Source organism: Ruditapes philippinarum, unplaced genomic scaffold (genome assembly GCF_026571515.1).
Source record: "Ruditapes philippinarum isolate M1 unplaced genomic scaffold, ASM2657151v2 ctg2604_1_1_1_1, whole genome shotgun sequence".
Lineage (NCBI taxonomy): Eukaryota > Metazoa > Mollusca > Bivalvia > Venerida > Veneridae > Ruditapes > Ruditapes philippinarum.
This window is the reverse complement of record NW_026857602.1, coordinates 179,158-199,023: the sequence shown is the minus strand read 5'-3', so window position 1 is coordinate 199,023 and position 19,866 is coordinate 179,158. Positions and strand designations below refer to the sequence as shown.

At 32.6% G+C, this 19,866-nt stretch overlaps 1 protein-coding gene and 1 long non-coding RNA gene across 2 annotated transcripts; both read left to right on the top strand.

Moving 5' to 3' along the window:
• The first annotated feature begins 820 nt into the window (after positions 1 to 820).
• On the top strand, positions 821 to 19,763 carry LOC132750288 (cilia- and flagella-associated protein 36-like). The gene is made up of 8 exons (XM_060740238.1): positions 821 to 979; positions 7,581 to 7,645; positions 9,007 to 9,117; positions 10,199 to 10,413; positions 13,508 to 13,661; positions 16,379 to 16,468; positions 17,035 to 17,331; positions 19,414 to 19,763. The coding sequence occupies exons 1-8, from the start codon at positions 874 to 876 to the stop codon at positions 19,708 to 19,710; spliced, it is 1,335 nt and encodes a 444-aa protein (XP_060596221.1). The 5' UTR covers positions 821 to 873; the 3' UTR covers positions 19,711 to 19,763.
• On the top strand, positions 1,745 to 3,729 carry LOC132750292 (uncharacterized). Its single transcript, XR_009628524.1, has 4 exons — positions 1,745 to 1,807; positions 3,001 to 3,078; positions 3,248 to 3,347; positions 3,567 to 3,729. It is a non-coding gene; the product is annotated as an uncharacterized LOC132750292 (long non-coding RNA).
• Positions 19,764 to 19,866: the final 103 nt, after the last annotated feature.

Here is a 19,866-nt window from a genome sequence, read left to right as displayed (position 1 = left end):
ATATGGAAGTTTAAAAAAACTACAACAAAATATTCAAATCTGATTAAAATTTAGCTGATTTTGAAAACGATGAAAACGATAGAAGATTGTGTATTAGTCTGAACATATTTTGTTTAGCAAATTTACATGTAACATGTATCATTTTACATCACAATATATATGTATATGCATATGGATTGGAAAACAAATCCTTTCCATGATGGAGTTTCGTCTTTATGATTGTACTTTATATGATCAGTGTGCATGTTTTGAATAACAATAAAAATATTGATATAAATTAATTAAATTACGTTAAGTCACGGATTTATATACATGTATAAATCCGTGATTAAGTGTTATGCATATTAGGCTTTTTATATTTCTAAAAGTAATTGATGTACAGGACAAAGCAAATGTTAGCAATAATTCTTAGCATAATGAATGTTATTTACATAGATCTAATATGATATCGGACCAATATAATTATGTATTATTAATTATCATAATTATTTCAATAAAATTATTGTTTTGTTTTACCCTATATATTGCGTCTTATCTCTTAAAGATCGATCTGAATCATGATTTCAATAGTTAGATGATCTGGAAAAAAATGCTTGGCTCAAGAGAAAAGGAATGTCAACATTACAGTATACTGTATACAATTTCATTTTCACGAAAATGCTTGTAGTTGTCTATTATGTGTGTTTGCAAGTTTTTGTCGATATTTGCTAATAAAAGTTGTTGTTGTTGTTGTTGTTTGTCGTCATTGACCAATCGAGTGAGACATTTAGTGGTCAGCAACCTACGATTTTATGACTTTCACGATAATGTTTATAAAACGCAGTCACAGGAAGTCGAACGATTGTAAACTTCCTGGATATTTGGGAAGCCGAAATGTCAGGGAAAAAGTCAGAATGGGTTTACGACGAATTGCTCTGCTTCCTGGGCAGTGCATTTTTCAACGTGCCTGTAGATGGGTTCATCGAAGCTAAATGTTTAAGTAGGCGTACTTATTTTTATACATGAAACCCCTTTGCCAGTGTATTTGTCTATAATATTGACATGACCAGCTGACTAACTGAACTTCTGGTGTGAAATTTAGATCGATAATTCAACAGTTTAATGACAAAAATGGTGTTTCGTTTATATATTATATATTTCAAAAATTCATGGTGATAAGTAAAAATACCGTTTTTGTTGAACAAATATGAAATAAGCTCTGCCTTTTCTTAGTTCATCTCTTTTGTAGTCCTATAAATAATACCCAGCAGGCACTCGACTTTGTTTCAACGTTGAAATATGGTCGTGACGTTGTTCAACCAATATTCAACTATGGAAGACCATACGGATATATTGCCAATGTATATACAACGTTGATTCAACGTTGTTTATGGTCGAAGTTTTACATTTAGTTTAATCATTATATAAAACTTTATACCACTAATTTTGTGTTATTATTCCTTTATTGAATTAGTCTGTAAGTGATTTTTGTCAGGAAAATTTGCGTTACAATCTTTTTCCGTATATTCAAAATTAGCGCTTAAACAAATAAAGTTGGAAATAATTTTTCAGTTTATATTAACGCTTTAAATGTTAGTTAATTGTTTTGTTGTTTGTTGTTTTATTTTTTAGTTCTTTATGAATAATATTAATTAATAATTTGATATTAGTCAAAACCCCGTTTATAGAATAAAGCTGGTCAGGGGAAGTAATTGTTGCGGTCTATGATTTTGTTTGTTGGGGTCTATGATTATCGTTCGTGCAAATGGTGGCGCTGTTTAGAAAAATTTGAAAACAACACAATTGGCAATTTATTTGGATTTCGAAGGTATTACCGTAATGTTTTACTTTATTTTACTAATTATTTTCTAAAATATTATTATTTATTCTTAAAATTTTATTTTAATTTACTTTATGAATTAAATGAGAGATGAAAACACATGATTGAGTTGATTTGACACGTTTTCGCGACCTAATTGAATGATTTGGGTTCGCATGAAGTTATTGATGTCCTTGGCAATTTATGATTTTACAAATCTTGTCTTTCTTTAATTTATTTTTCATATTATTAAACATTTGTCGGTACTATATCCTAATTAGAATTTAATCAATTATGAAATTGAAACCTATTAAGAAGTCAGTGTCTATTCTAGGACGCGCGATTGCGCGATTCACACTAGTATTTCACAGATCGCGCACAATTCATAATCATGTGCGTGAAAATCGTGCATCTATAAAAAAGGTTAATAAAATCGTAAAACTTCCATCCCGCATTATATTTGGTTGTTTTGTTTACATTTACACCGGAAACCGAAGGGAGGAAACTGTAAGCTAATTATAATAATTTAGTACCGTATGGTACTGGTTACTTGAGTTGACGGAAATAAACGGAATGCTCCGTACCGACTGGAACTAGTGTGCTATGTCTGACAGTTGGGCGCCATTTTAGTGTAGTAAATAATCAAGAAAAATGAGGCAATTCCTAGCTTGGCTACGATCTAGATGTGAAAGATAGGTCGATTGTTTGTATTGTCATACCCTTTATAATCAATTGCGACAGTTCTATAATAATTTGTTTTCATTTAAAAATTAAGGGAGGAAAACTTCTGCTGCCTTAAATAAATATTTTCGTTTTAATTATTTCATCGGTTGAACGTCTCAGTGTAAACTTAATACAGACAATTTAATATTGGCAGTTTATATTGGCATCCCTTGATTTTGAAAATCGCCCCCTTTTTTGAAATAGAGGGGGGAAAATCACCCCTATTTTTGAATTCCTAGAATAAACACAGAGTAGTTCGGCCCACATAATTTACGTCCCAAGACAATATATATAACTATGTCTATGTTTATATTTTAGTGATAGTATAATACAGTATTAATTAGTTTGAAAAAAATACATTATTATTAAGTTAAATAACAAAGTTGAGTGTTAAATTTTAAAGTTGAATAGTCGTAAATTTATAGGGAATAATAAATCTATTTCTATTTTATTATATACTGTATTATTTTATATTCTAGATCCTGGTCCTGGCTGAAATTTAGAGTATTGCAGCTGTAGTCTGTATACCATACACTCAACATGAAAAGGACTGTCAGGTTTGTTAAATTGAAATTAATTCTTATTAATTTACATATTTGAATTTATTTACAATACAAAGTATAAATTTTTCAACTACTGGATATTTATCTTGTCTTAAAATATATTATTTTCTGAATATTCCTGTAACATTATTAATATAAAATTTACATGTTTTGTTGATTTCAGGATGCTGCATAAAATGGTCTTAGCTAGAGCCTAGAATGTTAATTTCTTGGGAATATGCTGCAAGGAACTGACGGGGAGCAGTTTTTCTTACCAATCATAGGTGAGACTTTTAAATAGCTTCTTTTTTAAAAAGATTTTGTTGTCTTACATACAGTATTTGCTGTCAATATGAAACTTAGCTATGTTTCAATTTCTATGCTGTTTTATGATGTAAATCTTAGAGAAAAACATTTTAAGATAAAAACAAATCCTTAAGTTGAGTAATTATATGTATAATTTGAGATTGACCAAGTCAACAACTTCTTATTTTTATTTGCAGAAGCAGTAAGAGACAGCCAAAGAAGTACTCAAACACCTGACATACCCAGAAAGATCTAGAAGAAAAGATTGGAACAGATTTTAGCTTAATTGTTAAAACTATTAAAGTGAATTTAAGCTGCACTTGAACTGTATTTTTTAAATAAAATATCTGAAGTATTTAATATTGTCTTGATATTTTGTTAAACTTGGTAACTTTGCTTTATATCCAAAAATTAAAGTACGGTGGGTTTTCAACGTTGAAATGACATTGAAACTTCAACGTTGTACCAACGGTGAAGCTGCAACGTTGTATCAACGTTGAAATTTCAACGTTGTTTCAACTTTCAAATCCGAATATAAATCCAACCTTATTTCAACGTTGAAATCTGACCATAATTCAACGTTGAAACAACGTTGATGTGCCTGCTGGGTATGAAATGGGCAAAGCCTCAAAGCAAGCTCAATTTACGTTTACTGTGAAATAGTATAAATTCATCGTTCATTTTTATTTTACATTTTCCGTCTTAAATCTGTCATTCTTTATTTTATACACTGCTTCCGTTTATTCTGGTTCCCTGTCCTAATATGAAAAAGGCAAAGCCTCAAAGCCCGGAGCTCGATATTTTTACCGTGAAATAGTAATAAATAATCATTCATTTTTATTTTACATTTCTGTTTTGAAATTGTCATTCAGTATTTTAGACACTGCTTCCTTTTATTCTGGTTCCCTGTCCTATTATGGTTCCCAATATATAAGTGCGCAGGACACCAGTCTATGCTTCTGTTTTTTTATCAGGATACCTCAGCTTTTATTGTTATCTAAGTGTAATTCAAAAAGTTGGGATGTGTCAAATTGTCAATGCAGGGCTAGCACTGGCAATTTTTTTCTTTGAGCCAATTTTTTTCGCGGCGAAAATTGCCTGCCTATATTTTATTTTCAAATAAGGCAATGGTTTTGCATGAGATATATAGAAAAACTTTTATACAACAGTTCAACTTTATTGGAGGCTAATTGTTTTACACCAGAACACACTTAACTATAAATTTACCAGTTGTCAGGTATCAAAAAAGGCTTGCAGCTCATACTTTTATTACAAGCCAAGGGTAAGTGCGGCACAAGGTTTTCCCAAAAATCTTTTAAGTTCAGTTGAGTGGTATGACAATGACAGCAGAAACACATTCCAATGTGCTGCTTAATTCAGCTTGCTTGGTAAATGCCAACGATTTGGCTTGAGTCTATCTGTATAAAAATAAACATGTTTGAAAGAAAGAAGAATGAAGAAAAGAATATTGAAGAATTCTAAACTAAGATAATTCAGCTTAAAATCACATACTATTCATGTGTAAAGTAATCAAAATAAGTTACCTAAAGGCATTTTGTATACTTCTTGACTGAATCTTTATTATTTCACAGTCATATGCAATTTGTAAATTAATGTTTCTGTGAGAACTTTAGACTAAACTAAAATTTGGTTTTAAGTTTCAGGATTACCCTGTCAAGCTTCAAATGTCAAAAAAAATCCATGTCAATTTTATGTTTTTGGAGCCATAATTAGGTCAGATTTTATTGGCAATATACCCCCCCCCCCCCCCAAAAAAAAAAAAAAAGAAAAAAGCAAAGAGCCCTTCACTCTATAACCCACAAATTCCTTTGATCTTTACTTTTAACAATAAACACCGGCAAGTTGTCAACTGCAGAACATAATTTGTCGCTATTTCATACCCATCTGTTGATTTGATAAGCAATAATCTTGAGATGCCGCTATTTATTTTTTCATATTGAATATTAAGACCCATTATCCAGTGCATATTCAACAAACTGTCAGGTGTTTTCACACCAATTAGTGTCATATTTATCAGCTGATAAACATGTAAACATACCATGAGGTCAATGTTTTAGACTGTGTTACTGTTCATAACCATATTTTAACGCCAGCCCGCATAGCTCAATCGGTTAGAGCGCGAGACTTGTAATCTCGACATTGTGGGTTCGATTCCCGGGCTGGCCAACTAAAATTACTAATCAGTCTTTCGGATGAGACTTTAAATCGAGGTCCCGTGTATGGGTGCTTAAACACTTGGCACGCTAAAGAACCAGGAGAAGCTTCTGGAACTGGGGCATCTTTCTGTATCTGTAATTGCACTATCCTCCGAAAAATAAAATGACTAATACTCTTCTGGAGGGCTCGCCCATATGGGCAACCGGTGGCGAGTATAAATAAACGCAAATACACACACACAACCATATTTCATTCAGATGGGAAGTTACAAATATGTAGTTTTCCATTCTTAATATAGCAAATGCTAAATTTAGACTGGAGATTCAAAAAGTCATACTTTTCGTAAGTTTGAGGCAATCGTGATTTTCTTGAGCCAGTTTAATGATTTTGGAGCCAATTTGCTCATTGGCTCCTGCCAGCGCGAGCCCTGAGTCAATGTGGTACTTCGGACGAAAGTTTTCAAAACCATCACTATCTAGCAGGTACTCGTGATACTGTAAAGTTGCTCAGCTCCTCGAGCTCACTATCACATCACTTTGAAATATTTTTGCTTCTGGACAAAGCAACATCATATCAAAATTGCTGTTAAAAAAAAAATCTTGCGGAACCAAAAAACCTATTAAATCAGCGTATATTTACATTGATTTGTTTTATTTTTGGTTTTACTTTTACATCACCGACAGACCAACACAGTATAGGTCATATATGGTGTCGTTCCAGCTTTACTGTTGGAGCAAGACCTCAGGTGCCCTTCCATGCATTATTTCAGGCACAAATGGGCACCTGAGTAGAAAAAGTGTCATTTGGTATTTCATGTTACCGCTTACATTTTCACTCGCAATATCCCGAAAAGTTGTGATTGTTCTTTTAATGGAATACCCCGCCTATTATCATTTAGTAACAATGAAAATGGTGACTCCTAACTTGATATGACACTGAATATTTCACTGATAGGTAAATCTATATGTTTTTTTATTTGATTTCCATTTAAATATACATATCAAGTCTAATATGAAAATAGGCAAAGCCTATGAACTGGGGATGTCAAAAAACAAGTCGTTAATTTTAGTTTACATTTTCCATTTTAAAAGTGGCATTCGGTATTTTATACACTGCTAAACTTCCATTTAGGCTAGTCTCCAGCTCATTTTATCTTGGATGGGAACCATAACAGAACAGGGAACCAGATAACATTTTCCTTTTCAATTAGAACACCTCAGCTTTAATTTTTAATTTGTAAGTTAAAAAGTTGCTAATGGTCCATTATCGGAATGTTTTCCGTTTATTATTGTGTTAGTTACGGCGCCCATCATGAAATACGCTTTGCGGACCCAGCCTTTGACTTCCCTGTATAATTATGAGGCTACTGACATGCCAGTAGTTCTCATACAGGTTCTTGTTGACACATGATAAGGAGTCCTGGTATGCATGTTTATAGGATGCGTATATTTCAATGCTGGGATTCTATAAGCAGTCTAAGTTAGATATCATTAAAGCCTATGATAATTAGGTTTGCACTTTTTGATTGTAGTCTGTACAAAAAGTCTACTGCTCTGTGGCACTTAGCAGTGGCACCAAATTAGTTGGTGTTTGCTGCAGGTGGAGATGATTTGAACTAAATTTGGCACTAAATATGCTAAAACAATATTTTATTTTACATATTTACCATTTTTATTATGCAATATTCATGATAAAGTATGTACATCACTACATGTATAAAGATGACTTGGAAGCTTCAGGATTCTTGGAAAAAAGGAAGTTCTTAAATGAAGGCCACATGTTGGTAATACTTTACCAAGTCAACAAGAATTTTTATGAATTAAGTTGGTAATTTAGACAGAATCTTGCAGTATATCCTGAGTTATTACTGGAGCCATTCAAATTCATTGGTGTCAACAGGGATAGTGTGGTAATTGTCAAACACTTTATAAATATAGCAGGAAGCTTTTGGGTGCAGCAGCAAGATCGTATTTAATGTTTTGAAGGATGCAATGCTAGCGTATAAACTTGTAATTCTGTTAATTTTTTTTCAGTATTTGATCCCAGTGTGGAAGATATGGCAGAGTATAAGAAAATTCACCATGAATACAAACAAGTTGTAAGTGCAGCTGAAATATCTGTTTTAAAGAAAATTAATATATTTATATATAATTGCTTGTCAGTTTAGTTTATTTGAACACTGCATCAGCCAGGCATAATGATATTCTGCCAAGCTTAACTTTTCACCTGAAAGCTGTTCATAGAGTATTATAAGCTCAGTAGATCAAATATTGGATATATTGGAAAAATAGGCTGAATCTTGGATAAAGAAATGAACACAAATTTTGAAATTTGCAGGGATGTCATTTTTGAATAGGCAATTAAATTTAACATTCATACCTGTATTGTAAATGATTTATTTGGTTTGCATAAACTACCTTGTTCTTCACATTGAATGATCACAAGTAAGTGACTAAAGGTCATTCAAATCCCATCGGTGATATCAAAGTAGATTTGTAAACATGATTTTGTTTTAACATATTGCCTGACAGGTTTCAACCTTTTGAATAATTGATAATGCTGACATTTCTCAATCAATTTCAAATGTTAATTTGTGGAATTCAAATTAAATTGTAGGAAATTTATTTTCTGCTCAATTATTATATCTATAGAAATCAATATGAAAATTTTGGATTGTTTAAATAAGAACATTTTTTAGTTTTGCACTAGTATCATTATAGTCAGTTTCACTTCAGTGATTTTTTTCCAATAATGACCATCTATTTTATGATAAGGTTCATGTAACAGTATCTAACTACTAAGAGCTTACAGTTTAAATCTTCAAGGTGTAATCTGAAGCTTAATTTAATCAGGAATCTAAGATGCTAAGTACTCAATTTATGTAAATTATGATAAGACTTTGAAATGATATATGAAGAGGTTTATATAACTCACAATCCTACAAGCCCTAAGGACACTGGCATATTTGCCAAAAAAGGAGAGACTTGTGGTATGAAAATTATCATATATCACTCATGGCTGCCGCAACTTATGAAATATTTATTTTCATACCACTCAATGAAATGAATACTGTATTTATAGAATAAAGCAACTTAAATATCCTCTGTATATCAGTTATTATATCATTTGAGCCACGTCACGACAAAACCAACATAATGCGTTTGCGACCAGCATGGATCCAGACCAGCCTGCGCATCCGCGCAGTCTGATCAGGATCCATGCTGTTCGCTGTCAGTTTCTCTACTTGTAATAGAGTTGGTAAGCGAACAGCATGGATCCTGATCAGACTGCGCAGATGCGCAGGCTGGTCTGGATCCATGCTGGTCGCAAACGCACTATGTTGGTTTTGTCGTGACGCGGCTCATTGCTTATCCTATAACAGATAAAGTGCTTCATAAAATAGTTTTAATTAATTAAATAGACTAATTAAGATGAAATGAAATTGTTCTTGCTTTTTAGGTTGAAGCCTTGTTAGATGCGTTTACAAAAGACACCAAACTTAGCCATGATGAAGTGATACAAGCCTTAAAGGATATGAATTCCAAGAAAGATATCCGGGAAGTTTTCCATGTAAGTTGTCAGATCCCTTCTACACTGTATAAATACACTGTATAAAGTAATTTTGTGCAAGTTTGAATATGATAAAGAAAGAAGTTACATTTCTTCAAGAATATGAAAATTATGTGGCAGGAGTTTTAGCTTAGCTGTTAAAACTGTAAATAACAACATAGTTCAAACATGCTTTAACATCAGGGCCGGCAAAATCTGATTTTGACTTACTTGTCCATTTTTATCTGAAGCATTTCTTAACTTATAACATCTATATAGTAAATTCTTAAAAATTTCCACTTGTCCGTACAAGCTGTGGGACAACCTGGGCAATACGGACAATTGATTTTGCCGCCCCTGAACATGTACACATTTATGTTAGTTATGAAGGAATTTGATAAGAGTCCTGTAAATTGGTACATGTTGTAATGGAAGTTTATAAAAGCAATGGTAGAACAGAAGGATTATAATTTGAGACTATCTAGATTTAATGATTTTATACTATTACTATACCTATATTTAAACTGAGAAAAATTACATTTAATGTGTTAAAGCTTTCTGTTTGAAGTTGGTTTGTAAAGCATGTAGAAGGTATAACTGACCCACAGATAATTATAATTGCTCCTTTTTCCTGTAGTGAAATGTTGCTCAAATGGAATTAAGCATAATGCAAATGAGCAATACATTTATTTACATCACAAAGTGCTCAGATTAGCCTTTGTTCATCAACTATGATTAGTCTTCTTCTTTTCCTTGTAAAACAACTTTTTTTTTGTATGAATATTTCAATCTCAACCTTTATAGCCAGTTGTGAGGAAGCATCACTGAAAATATGTGTTCTGTGTTCCTTTACAAATGCTGATGAGTCGTTCTGGTCAGCTGAACAAAATGACCACTAGAGGTCTATAGATTAATCTTTAACTGACATCTACCCCTCAAATGCTACACAGATTTTTGATTGTTTCTTAGGTTCTTAGATGAGTAAAGTATACCTTTTTTATTAAGGTTTTTCTTTTTTATGTTGAAGTTATTATTTGGAAAATGTAAAGAAAGTTACATGTACATAAAATATAAAAAGTAATATTGTAATTTTTGTTTACAGGGTTTATTTGAGTTAGTGTTAGCTATGGATGACTACCAGGTGTTTGTAAGAATGATGACAACCAAAAATATTGAACTACAGCAACAAGCTTTAATGCTCATTATGAAAACAACAGGCGCCCTTCCTGACAGTCTAACTGACGGACAGTCCAAGTCACAATCCCCACCCCCTGCACCCCGGGAGAGCGAGGATGAAATTATGAAACGGGTCCTAGAGTAAGTTATTTCTTCAATTGGAGATCAATTTATTATATTAGAATATTGAAATGATTTTTCTGTCTGATTGTACTAGAAAATTGATAAATGTTTCCTGATTGTTCTACAAGCACTCTTGATTGTACTTTGTATGTAGCAAAAAAAACAATGGATTAAGAAATGCAGGTAAATATTTTTAGAAGTATAGTAAGTAGTCAAGTATAATATTGATGTAAAGTTTGCTAAATTAATTGTGCTGATACTAGGACTTATTTCAGTGCTGATATTATATGTTTATACATGTTCTTTTGATATAATTTCTGCTTATAATAATTCATGTAGAAGGGTGAAAAGGTAATGTAGAAATATTATTTGAACATATTAATTTTTTCCAAAAAAAGCATTTGCCATGGAAAAGAAATACATTTTTTCATGTTGTTTACTATATGTACATAAAAAATTTAAAAAAATTTTGGCCATCAAATATTAAAACCACTTGTCCGTAGCTGCCGTGGGTTTGAATCCTGCCAGGGAGTTTCAATTTTATATCAAGTTGAGGTATACTAAACCCTATTCAAGTCTTTATGAATAACTCATATTTTGTATAAAAAACTAGATGTTTGGTTATTTCAACTTCAACCTTAAATTTTTTTCATATTAATAAGTAAAATATTTATACATGTATTGTCAAGGCAAACTTTCCTATTGTCACAGGTTACTGTACATTTAGGTTCTCATTGACCGCCGTACAGTGACCTACTTTTGGCTCAAAATTCATATCTTTGGCTAATACTCCGTGGAAATTGCATGGAGGTAAATTATCACCACTTTGTGCTTCAAAATTAACTCTTTAAGGACATGACTGGTGACATGTACGGGGTCCGTACTGGACAGTGCAAGCTGCATTTTGTGCCCGAAAGGGCGGATGGACCCTCATTAAGCTTTAACTTCAATCAATCAATCTATAAGATATGTACAAAATATTTCTTGTCATGGCATAGGCTTTATGTTTGATTAATTTTATGAAACTATCACATTATCTGTTCAAGATATTATCATTTTTGAAAGTTTTTTTTTTTTAATTTGTTTACAGATGTATTTTGTTTTACTTTTTGTCTTCTGAGAAGCATGCAATGTTTATTGAAATACCTGCTCAATTTTTTGTGTCACTGGTTGAAAATTATTGCAACTTTATTGACATAAAGAAAATGCAACTTTTTTTTGCACTAAGGCCAAATTTTCATGTCAAAATTGTTTTTGAATTTGTTTATCAATATTTTTCATCAGATTTACTTAGAAATCTTTAAAACCTATATTTAATTTATTTATTACATATAACATTATTTCATCACAGCTTCTGTATTTGTATGTACTTCCACTTTTCAGTTACATGTATAAGAGAATAATTATGTGAGCTTGTACCTAAAGAACTAGTAAAGTTATCCCCTTACATGTCTTTATATTGATGATTCAGAATATTAATGTAACTTAAATTGAATAAGGCTTGAACACTTTTCGAACAGACACTAATATGAAACTTTTTTTTATTATATTAAGGTATAAGCAATAATAATAATAATATCTGTCATATTTTGCGGTTCGGATCGGAATATCCGTCCCGAGGTGACCCACCCATTGGGCGGTAACGAGGCTTGCCGAGTTACCGCCCATGGGCGGGTGACCAAGGGACGGATATTCCGATCCAAACCGCAATGATATGTCAGATATTTTTTCTTGCATATTCTACCATATTCCATTATACTTTAAATTCTTTTTCTTTATTTTCAATGAAAATTTATATCATTACAACCGTAACTACTTTCTTACAACAGCCTATGAATTACAACTTCATTCATAACGGTAAAATGACGTCATCCTAATCGTGCCATTGTACAGCACGCGACTCATCTGGAACCCCCCATGCCAGATGAAATTTCCGGCATGGGTAAAACTTACGGAAACGCCAGTCTGATATGCAAGAAAAGGAATGTGTGAACAACCAGTGATGTATTATTTTTGAACTGATGTGACGATAACATTTGAGCTACCTATTGGAACTGATATTTAGCTGAATATAATTATCTGTGTATATAAGTACAGACAGTGATATTGTCTAAAATTCTTTCGTTTAGTTTATGTATCTGACTTTTATAATAGGGCTGAATGTATTAAATAAAGGATAGTTATTTGACTTTTATGAAGCAAGAATTTACTTAATATTTTCAAAAGTAAATACAAAGGAATTTTTTGTTAAAATTATTCTCATTTCTAAAATAAGATGTATTCAAAAATTCATTCACTAAAAATGAGTAAATTTTCTTTGTATTATCTTGCATATCATTCTATAGTTCTTGCAATAAAACAAGCTGTTGCGAGACATTACCAAATAACAAAAACTGTAACAAAATGATATTACACTAGTGTAATAACACTTTGACGTGACATCATTTGTACCATATATAAAACATAGCATTAAAGCGCTAATGTCATTGAAAAATTACTCATTTTAACAATTTACTGTTCTTATTTTATATATGTGATAAATAGAATATTATATTTGTGCAGATTCAATACTAAATTTATTGAACTCATTGAATAAAACAGTATTATGCTCGCATAATATGATTTTATACAACCCGTATAATAAATTTAGTACTAAACCTACACTCTCATTCAATATTCTCTCTATATATATTTTATGTGTTCTTCTTTGCTATGCTTTTCAAAGTGTAAAGTGAAACCAAATTTCTTTTTTTTTACCCAGTTTCCAATGGTGTGATATAATTTATATCTCACTGATTTGTGTAAGTACATGTATTTGAGCCGCTTCACGACAAAACCAACATAGTGGGTTTGCGACCAGCATGGATCCAGACCAGCCTGCGCATCCGCGCAGTCTGATCAGGATCCATGCTGTTCGCTTACAAACCCTATAACAAGTAGATAATTAAACTGATAGCGAACAGCATGGATCCTGATCAGACTGCGCGGATGCGCAGGCTGGTCTGGATCTATGCTGGTCGCAAACCAATTATGTTGGTTTTGTCTTGACGCGGCTCATTTCTTATTGAAAAGAATAGGGATAAAAAAAATGTTTGTTATATATATATTACAGGCAGTCAAAGAGAGAATATGAAGAGGAGCAGAAGAAACTTCAGAGACGTGACACAAAGGATAAAGTTGAGATGCAGAAAACTATTGAGATGTCTAAACATGAAGCAGTGCAATTAGAGTCCCAGAGACAGTCAGAGCAAGAGAAAATGAATGCGGTAAATTTATACAATAAAAATATGGACATCATTTGAGATGTTGCTTTTCGCATTTAATTGTAGTGGATTTTTAGCTCACCTGTCACAAAGTGACATGGTTTGCTTTTGTGATCGCTTTTCGTCCGGCGTCCATCCGTCCATCATCCATAAACTTTTACTTTAAGGACGTTTTGGGACATATAGACATATGGGCAATATTAAAATTGTTCTATAGAATTTCTTTAAACTTGGCATGTTGTTAGAATATGATAACAGAAACATTTTAAGCGGGAAAAAAAAATTGGGGTCACCGTTCTTGTTTTTGAGTTATCTGCCCCTGAATCAGAATTTTCTACTTATTTGAGGTCATTTAAAGGGCAGATAACTTGTACATACGCAAATGAATTCTTGTTTTTAATTCTGGATAATGTTTTTCTTTTTATTGTTGAGTACAATACATAATTACATGCAATTCCTTATATCGTTTTTGTTTTGTTTTGTTTTTTCAATGAAAAGAAAGGTACCTTAAATTCATAAAAAATAGGCCAATTTTTAACAAAAAATGCACAGGTTAAAAGAAGAAGTGGGAGAAAAAACTATCCACTCTAACTTTGTTCTTGAAATTTTGCATATTGACTAAGACAAAAGTAAGCTTCATGAAAATAAGAAGAAAAAAATGTATTGTTTTGCTTCATTGTAAATTATCTGCCCTTGAATTTAATGAAAAAAAGTCCAATTCAAGGGCAGATTACTCGAAAATGAGAACGGTGACCCCAAATTTTTTACTGTTTAAAATGTTTCTGTTATGATATTCTAATAAATGCCAAGTTTAAAGAAATTCTATTAAAGAGTTTTAATTTTGCCTACATGTCTATATTAAAACTTCTATCTTTAAACGACATTTCCTCATAAACTGCTCATCCAAACTTCAGAAGAATGTTCCTTTGGTGGTCATCTTACAAAGTTGTTCAAAGAATTTAATTCCATGCAGAACTCTGGTTGCCATGGCAACCAAAAGAAGAAAATTAAAAAATCTTTTAAGAAACCCAAAGAGCTAGAGCTTAGATATTTGGCATGAAACATCTTCTAGCAAGTCTCTACCAAGTCTGTTCAAAATTGGCCCTGCCCCAAGGGGGTCATTGTTTTTCCATATATATATAGTTAAACCTTAAAAAATCTTCTTTTAAAAAACCCAAAGAGGTAGAGTTTAGATATTTAGCATGAAACATCTTCTAATGGGTGTCTACCAAGTTTGTTTAAATAAAAACCCTGGGGTAAAAATTGGCCCCGACCCAGCGGGGGGTCATTGTTTTCCCTATATGTATATAGTAAAAACTTAAAAAATCCTCTTTTAAAAAATCCAAAGAGCTTGAGCTTAGATATTTAACATGAAACATTTTCTAATGGGTGTCTACCAAGTTTGTTCAAATTATTAAAAGCTCTGGGGTTAAAATTGGCCCCGCATGGGAGGGGCATTATTTCCCTATATGTATATAGTTAAAACTTAAAAAATCTTCTTTTAAAGAACCTAGAGAGCTGGATCTTAGATATTAAGCATGGTGAATATCTACAAAGTTTTTACAAGGAAAAGCCCTGGGATCAAAATTTACCCCGCCCCAAGGGGTACTGATTATTTTTAGCTCGACTATTCGATAAGAATAAGTAGAGCTATTGTAGTCACCCGAGCGTCGGCGTCAGTGTCGGCGTCTGCGTCGGCGTAACCACTTATGTTAAAGTTTTTGTAATAGTTCAAATATTTTCAAAGTCCATTGACATATGGCTTTGAAACTTTGCACACTTGTTCACCATCATGACCCCAACACCCTGTACATAGGAGGAGGTAACTCTATCAAGCTTTTTTTTTTACTATCAAGCACTTAGAATAGTCAAGCATTGCTGTCCTACCGACAGCTCTTGTTTTCCATAACAATATGTAAAATATTTATACATGTATTGTCAAGGCAATCTATAATATATTTACAAAATATTTCTTGTCATGGCATGGGCGTTATGTTTGATTTATTTTATGAAACTATCACATAATCTGTACAAGATTTTTTTTAAAGTTGTTTCCAGATTTATTTTGTTTCCCTTTTTGTCTTCTGAGAAGCATGCAATTTTTTGTGTCACTGGTTGAAAATTACAGTTTTTACTATTTAGGCCGCTCGCTTAGTTCAATAGGGAGAGCACCAGATTTGTAATACAGGGGTCTGTGGCTTGATCCTCAGGCATGGTGTAATTTCTCTGTAACAACTGACTTTGATCATTTAATCTTATTGTCTTGTTTTTTCTCCACTGAGTAAATTCATGTGTGAGTAGTAGTTGGTCACTTGAGGAGGAATTGTTAAATACTGAATACATGTAGTTATCTGTATAATTATGCTTTAATCTAATCTGCAAGTACTTTTGAGCCGCGCCATGACAAAACCAACATAATGGGTTTGCGACCAGCATGGATCCAGATTAGCCTGCGCATCTGGGCAGTCTGATCAGGATCCATGCTGTTTGCTTACAGACCCTATAACAGGTAGAGAAACTGATAGCGAACAGCATGGATCCTGATCAGACTGCGTGGATGCGCAGGCTGGTCTGGATCCATGCTGGTTGCAAACGCACTATGTTGGTTTTGTTGTGACGTGGCTCATTTAACTTCTGCATTAACTTTTAGAAACTTTTCTAATTTTAAGACACAAAGAATTGCTTTTAAAACAAAATCACATGTTTTTTTTTATTTACAGGTTATGCAGAATTTAGTTTTAGAAGATAGTACTACTAAGTCAATGCCACCGTTAGTTGCTATTCCAACACAACCAAAACCAAAAGATAAGGTAATTGATTCATTGAAATAGTTGAAAAAAAATGATAATGTTATGCTCAATATTTTGTAAAGATATAGGTACAATAGAATGATTATATAACTTTTTATACATGCTTTTCTTCTAATCAGAAAATTACGTAAGGTTATGTAATGGAAATAGTATTGCTCGTTACCTTACTGGCTAGTGCAGTAACGGGTTAATTCCTATTAAAATATGTTAAGTTAATTTGTTGCTGCACTAAGGTGAAGTGCTGTTGTAATTATATATTCACATTTGTAATGTATGACAAAATTCTAGTAAAATATGAAAATTTGTTATCAAATTTAGTGATTTTCTTGTTTCATATATAGAAGATATTCAAGTTTTTATATACCATGGGATGAAAATAAATCCCACAGTTACAAAAGAAAAAGATTTTCCTGCTTTTGATATACTTTTTTGAGAAAATAGAGAAAATGAAAATATGCATTTTATTTCATCAATATTTCTCAAAAATGTATTTCATTTATAAGTATATAATAAATGATTATAATTGCATTAAGTTAAATGATGTATTTTGTATTTATAAATGACAGCCAGTGATAGGGACACCTGGTATAAGTGTGAGCATGTACACAGAGAAAGACACTGCTGTCACTGCTAGCAGTGGAAAGGCAAGTGCTGGTAAAATACCATCCGCTAGTGGTGGGGCCAGCAAGACCACATCGGGATCAAGTCAGCCAAGTATAGACCAAAGTTTGGTAGGACCTGGGCTCCTACCCATGACCCGAGTTCCGCAGATCAGCAGCAGCCAGGCAGCAGCTAACTGGCTTAAGTCAGCACAGGATGAAACTTCAGACACTGGACAGTCTGATGCTGTTCAAAAAGCAGCCGTAAGTATCACTATTGTGGGAGAAAATATTATTTAATTAAAAAACTTAGTCATGTACTCATGGGTTAAAATTTCTGATTTTCTATCACTTAATTGTTTTCAAATTCTGTCATGGTAATTGGTTTTGTTGAATTCTTGGGCTTAAAGAAGCTATCTGTAGCTTATATAATTATTCAGTATAATATGTGGCTTTTCTTGGATACAAGCTCATTTGTGAAACAATGCTTTAAGATATACAGTGAAATTTGAGAAAACCGGACGCTGAAAAAATCGGAACTCTCTGAATACCGGACGAATAATTCAGTCCCATTTTTTTCCCTTCTTTAAACTATTGTATTAAACATTGACAATACCGGAATCTGTAAAACCGAATATCGGACGGTTGATAGTGGACTACAAAGTCAATTATATAGACAATTACCCTGACAATACCGGACGACGAAGGTGTGAATAACCTTCTGTACTTATCAATTGGTTGTGTCTAATACGCTTACTGAGCGGTAACGGAACAATGATTGTCTGATTTGTTAATTATGTCTCATTTCACAGTTTGATTTATTTTAAGGTATAATTGTAACCGTTTTATATAAATGTCAACATGCACGAGGAATTGATAAGTTAAATTCAGTTGAAGAGAGCTGTCTATAAGTGACAAATTTAAATTAATTAAAGACAGTGAAAATTTGCCGAGACCTACTTTAAAAATCTTTATTTGACAAATATGGTATAGGCAATATTTACAATTTGGGCATGATTATGTAAACAAACAAAGTAAACTACATGTATGTTCGTTAAATCATTATCCATTACCCAAATGTAAACATATGCAGATGTAATCGGACCTTATCGTTATGAGGCAACTGCTGTTCGTTTAAATCCAAAATTTAATTGTATTTATATGCAATAATGGGACAAAACAATTAAAACATATTGTATAGTATTTTTATCATTTCTTTATTTAGCAATATACTTACTCATGATTATGAAAATGCAAATATACGTTCAGCATCCTTTGTTAGTCATTGCTCAGTTTATATGATATTTATATGATCCTGAACAGCTAAAGGGGACATTGAGAATACGGACCGCTGAGAAAACCGGACAAAACCCTTGGTCCGAAAGTCGTCCGGTTTTCTCAACTTTCACTGTACCTGAGGAATCCCTCCTTAATGAAAGCATTGACCTTTCTAGTGTCTGTATTGCTATAACCAGAAAACTCTGACAATGAACTACCATTTAAAAATGATATGCAAAATGTTTTGCTAAATGTGTAGATTGTATTAAAAAGTATTTGATATAAGATTTGTGATCTCAGAAATGGATAATACACAATTTTACACTTCAGTATTTCCGCTTGTTTTTTATCTGACATCTACTTTTACAGAGATGCTAATATGATGCAGAAATATTTAAGTGTGGTAACTTTCTATCTTTTCACACAGTCATGTAATGGTTTAAATATCCTTAATAACCTTAGCAGTGTTGGCTAGACTTTTAGGAAGAAAACAGTTCAATTTGAAGCTGCACAGTAGTGAATACATGAGGAAATTATGTTGTTTTTTCGGGGTTTTTTTTTCGTGTTCAATAGATGAACTTTAATGTTTGAAGTTACATTAGCAAGGTTACTGTCTCTGTGTCTTCACTATTACTTGTGAAGGTAATAGCCTACAAGCTATCAAAACAATCCTAACTATTATATACAAACACTGCAGCAACAAAATGGCTAATTGTCCATACTAAACATAGCTTTATGCCGTATTGTTACTGATTTAATTCATGAGCCCTTATTATACTTTTAAAAGAGATAGAAACAATTATTGTCGGCATTTTATTTTCTTTATGTTTTTTAAGTTGTAAATGCCATTAGTCTAGGTTGTATGCAACTATGTATGTAAATTTTAGAAACAATTTGCTTGATGACCCCCCCCCCCCCCCCCACAATGGAAAATGTCCCAATAACTAGCCTAGAAATTATGGCATATATGATATATGCATACACAGACTGCTGTTTATATTTCAGGTATGACAGTTCAAGATAAACTATTACTTTATAATATATAACTAGATTCTATAAACATTACAGGCGGCCATGGCAGGTATGAGTGCAGAGGAGATTAAGAAGCGTCAGGCTTATCTTATAGCTCAACGAGATAAACTCATCGCAATGAAGAAAAAGGAGCGTGAAAAGCAACTTCTCTCCGCAGAACAGAGTAACCCTGGTCGACCAATGTCTGCTCGTGCTGCACGGCAAATGTTGGAAGGTGATAAGAAGAAAGAAGCCGAGGAAAAGAAAGGAATTTCTCCGGAAGAACAGAAAAAGATTGAAATGAGACGTCAAATTGCTAACAAATTAAAAGCAGAGTTAATGGGAGATAAATAAGATATTAACACTGTCAGATTTTCCGACCACATGATTTTTATTGGGTATAAATATAATAGTCCTGTTTAGAGAATGATGAAATGTGATAAAATGTTAAATTACAGCCTAAAAATATATACATCTTTATAACACTGTGCAACATTACCATTTTTGCAA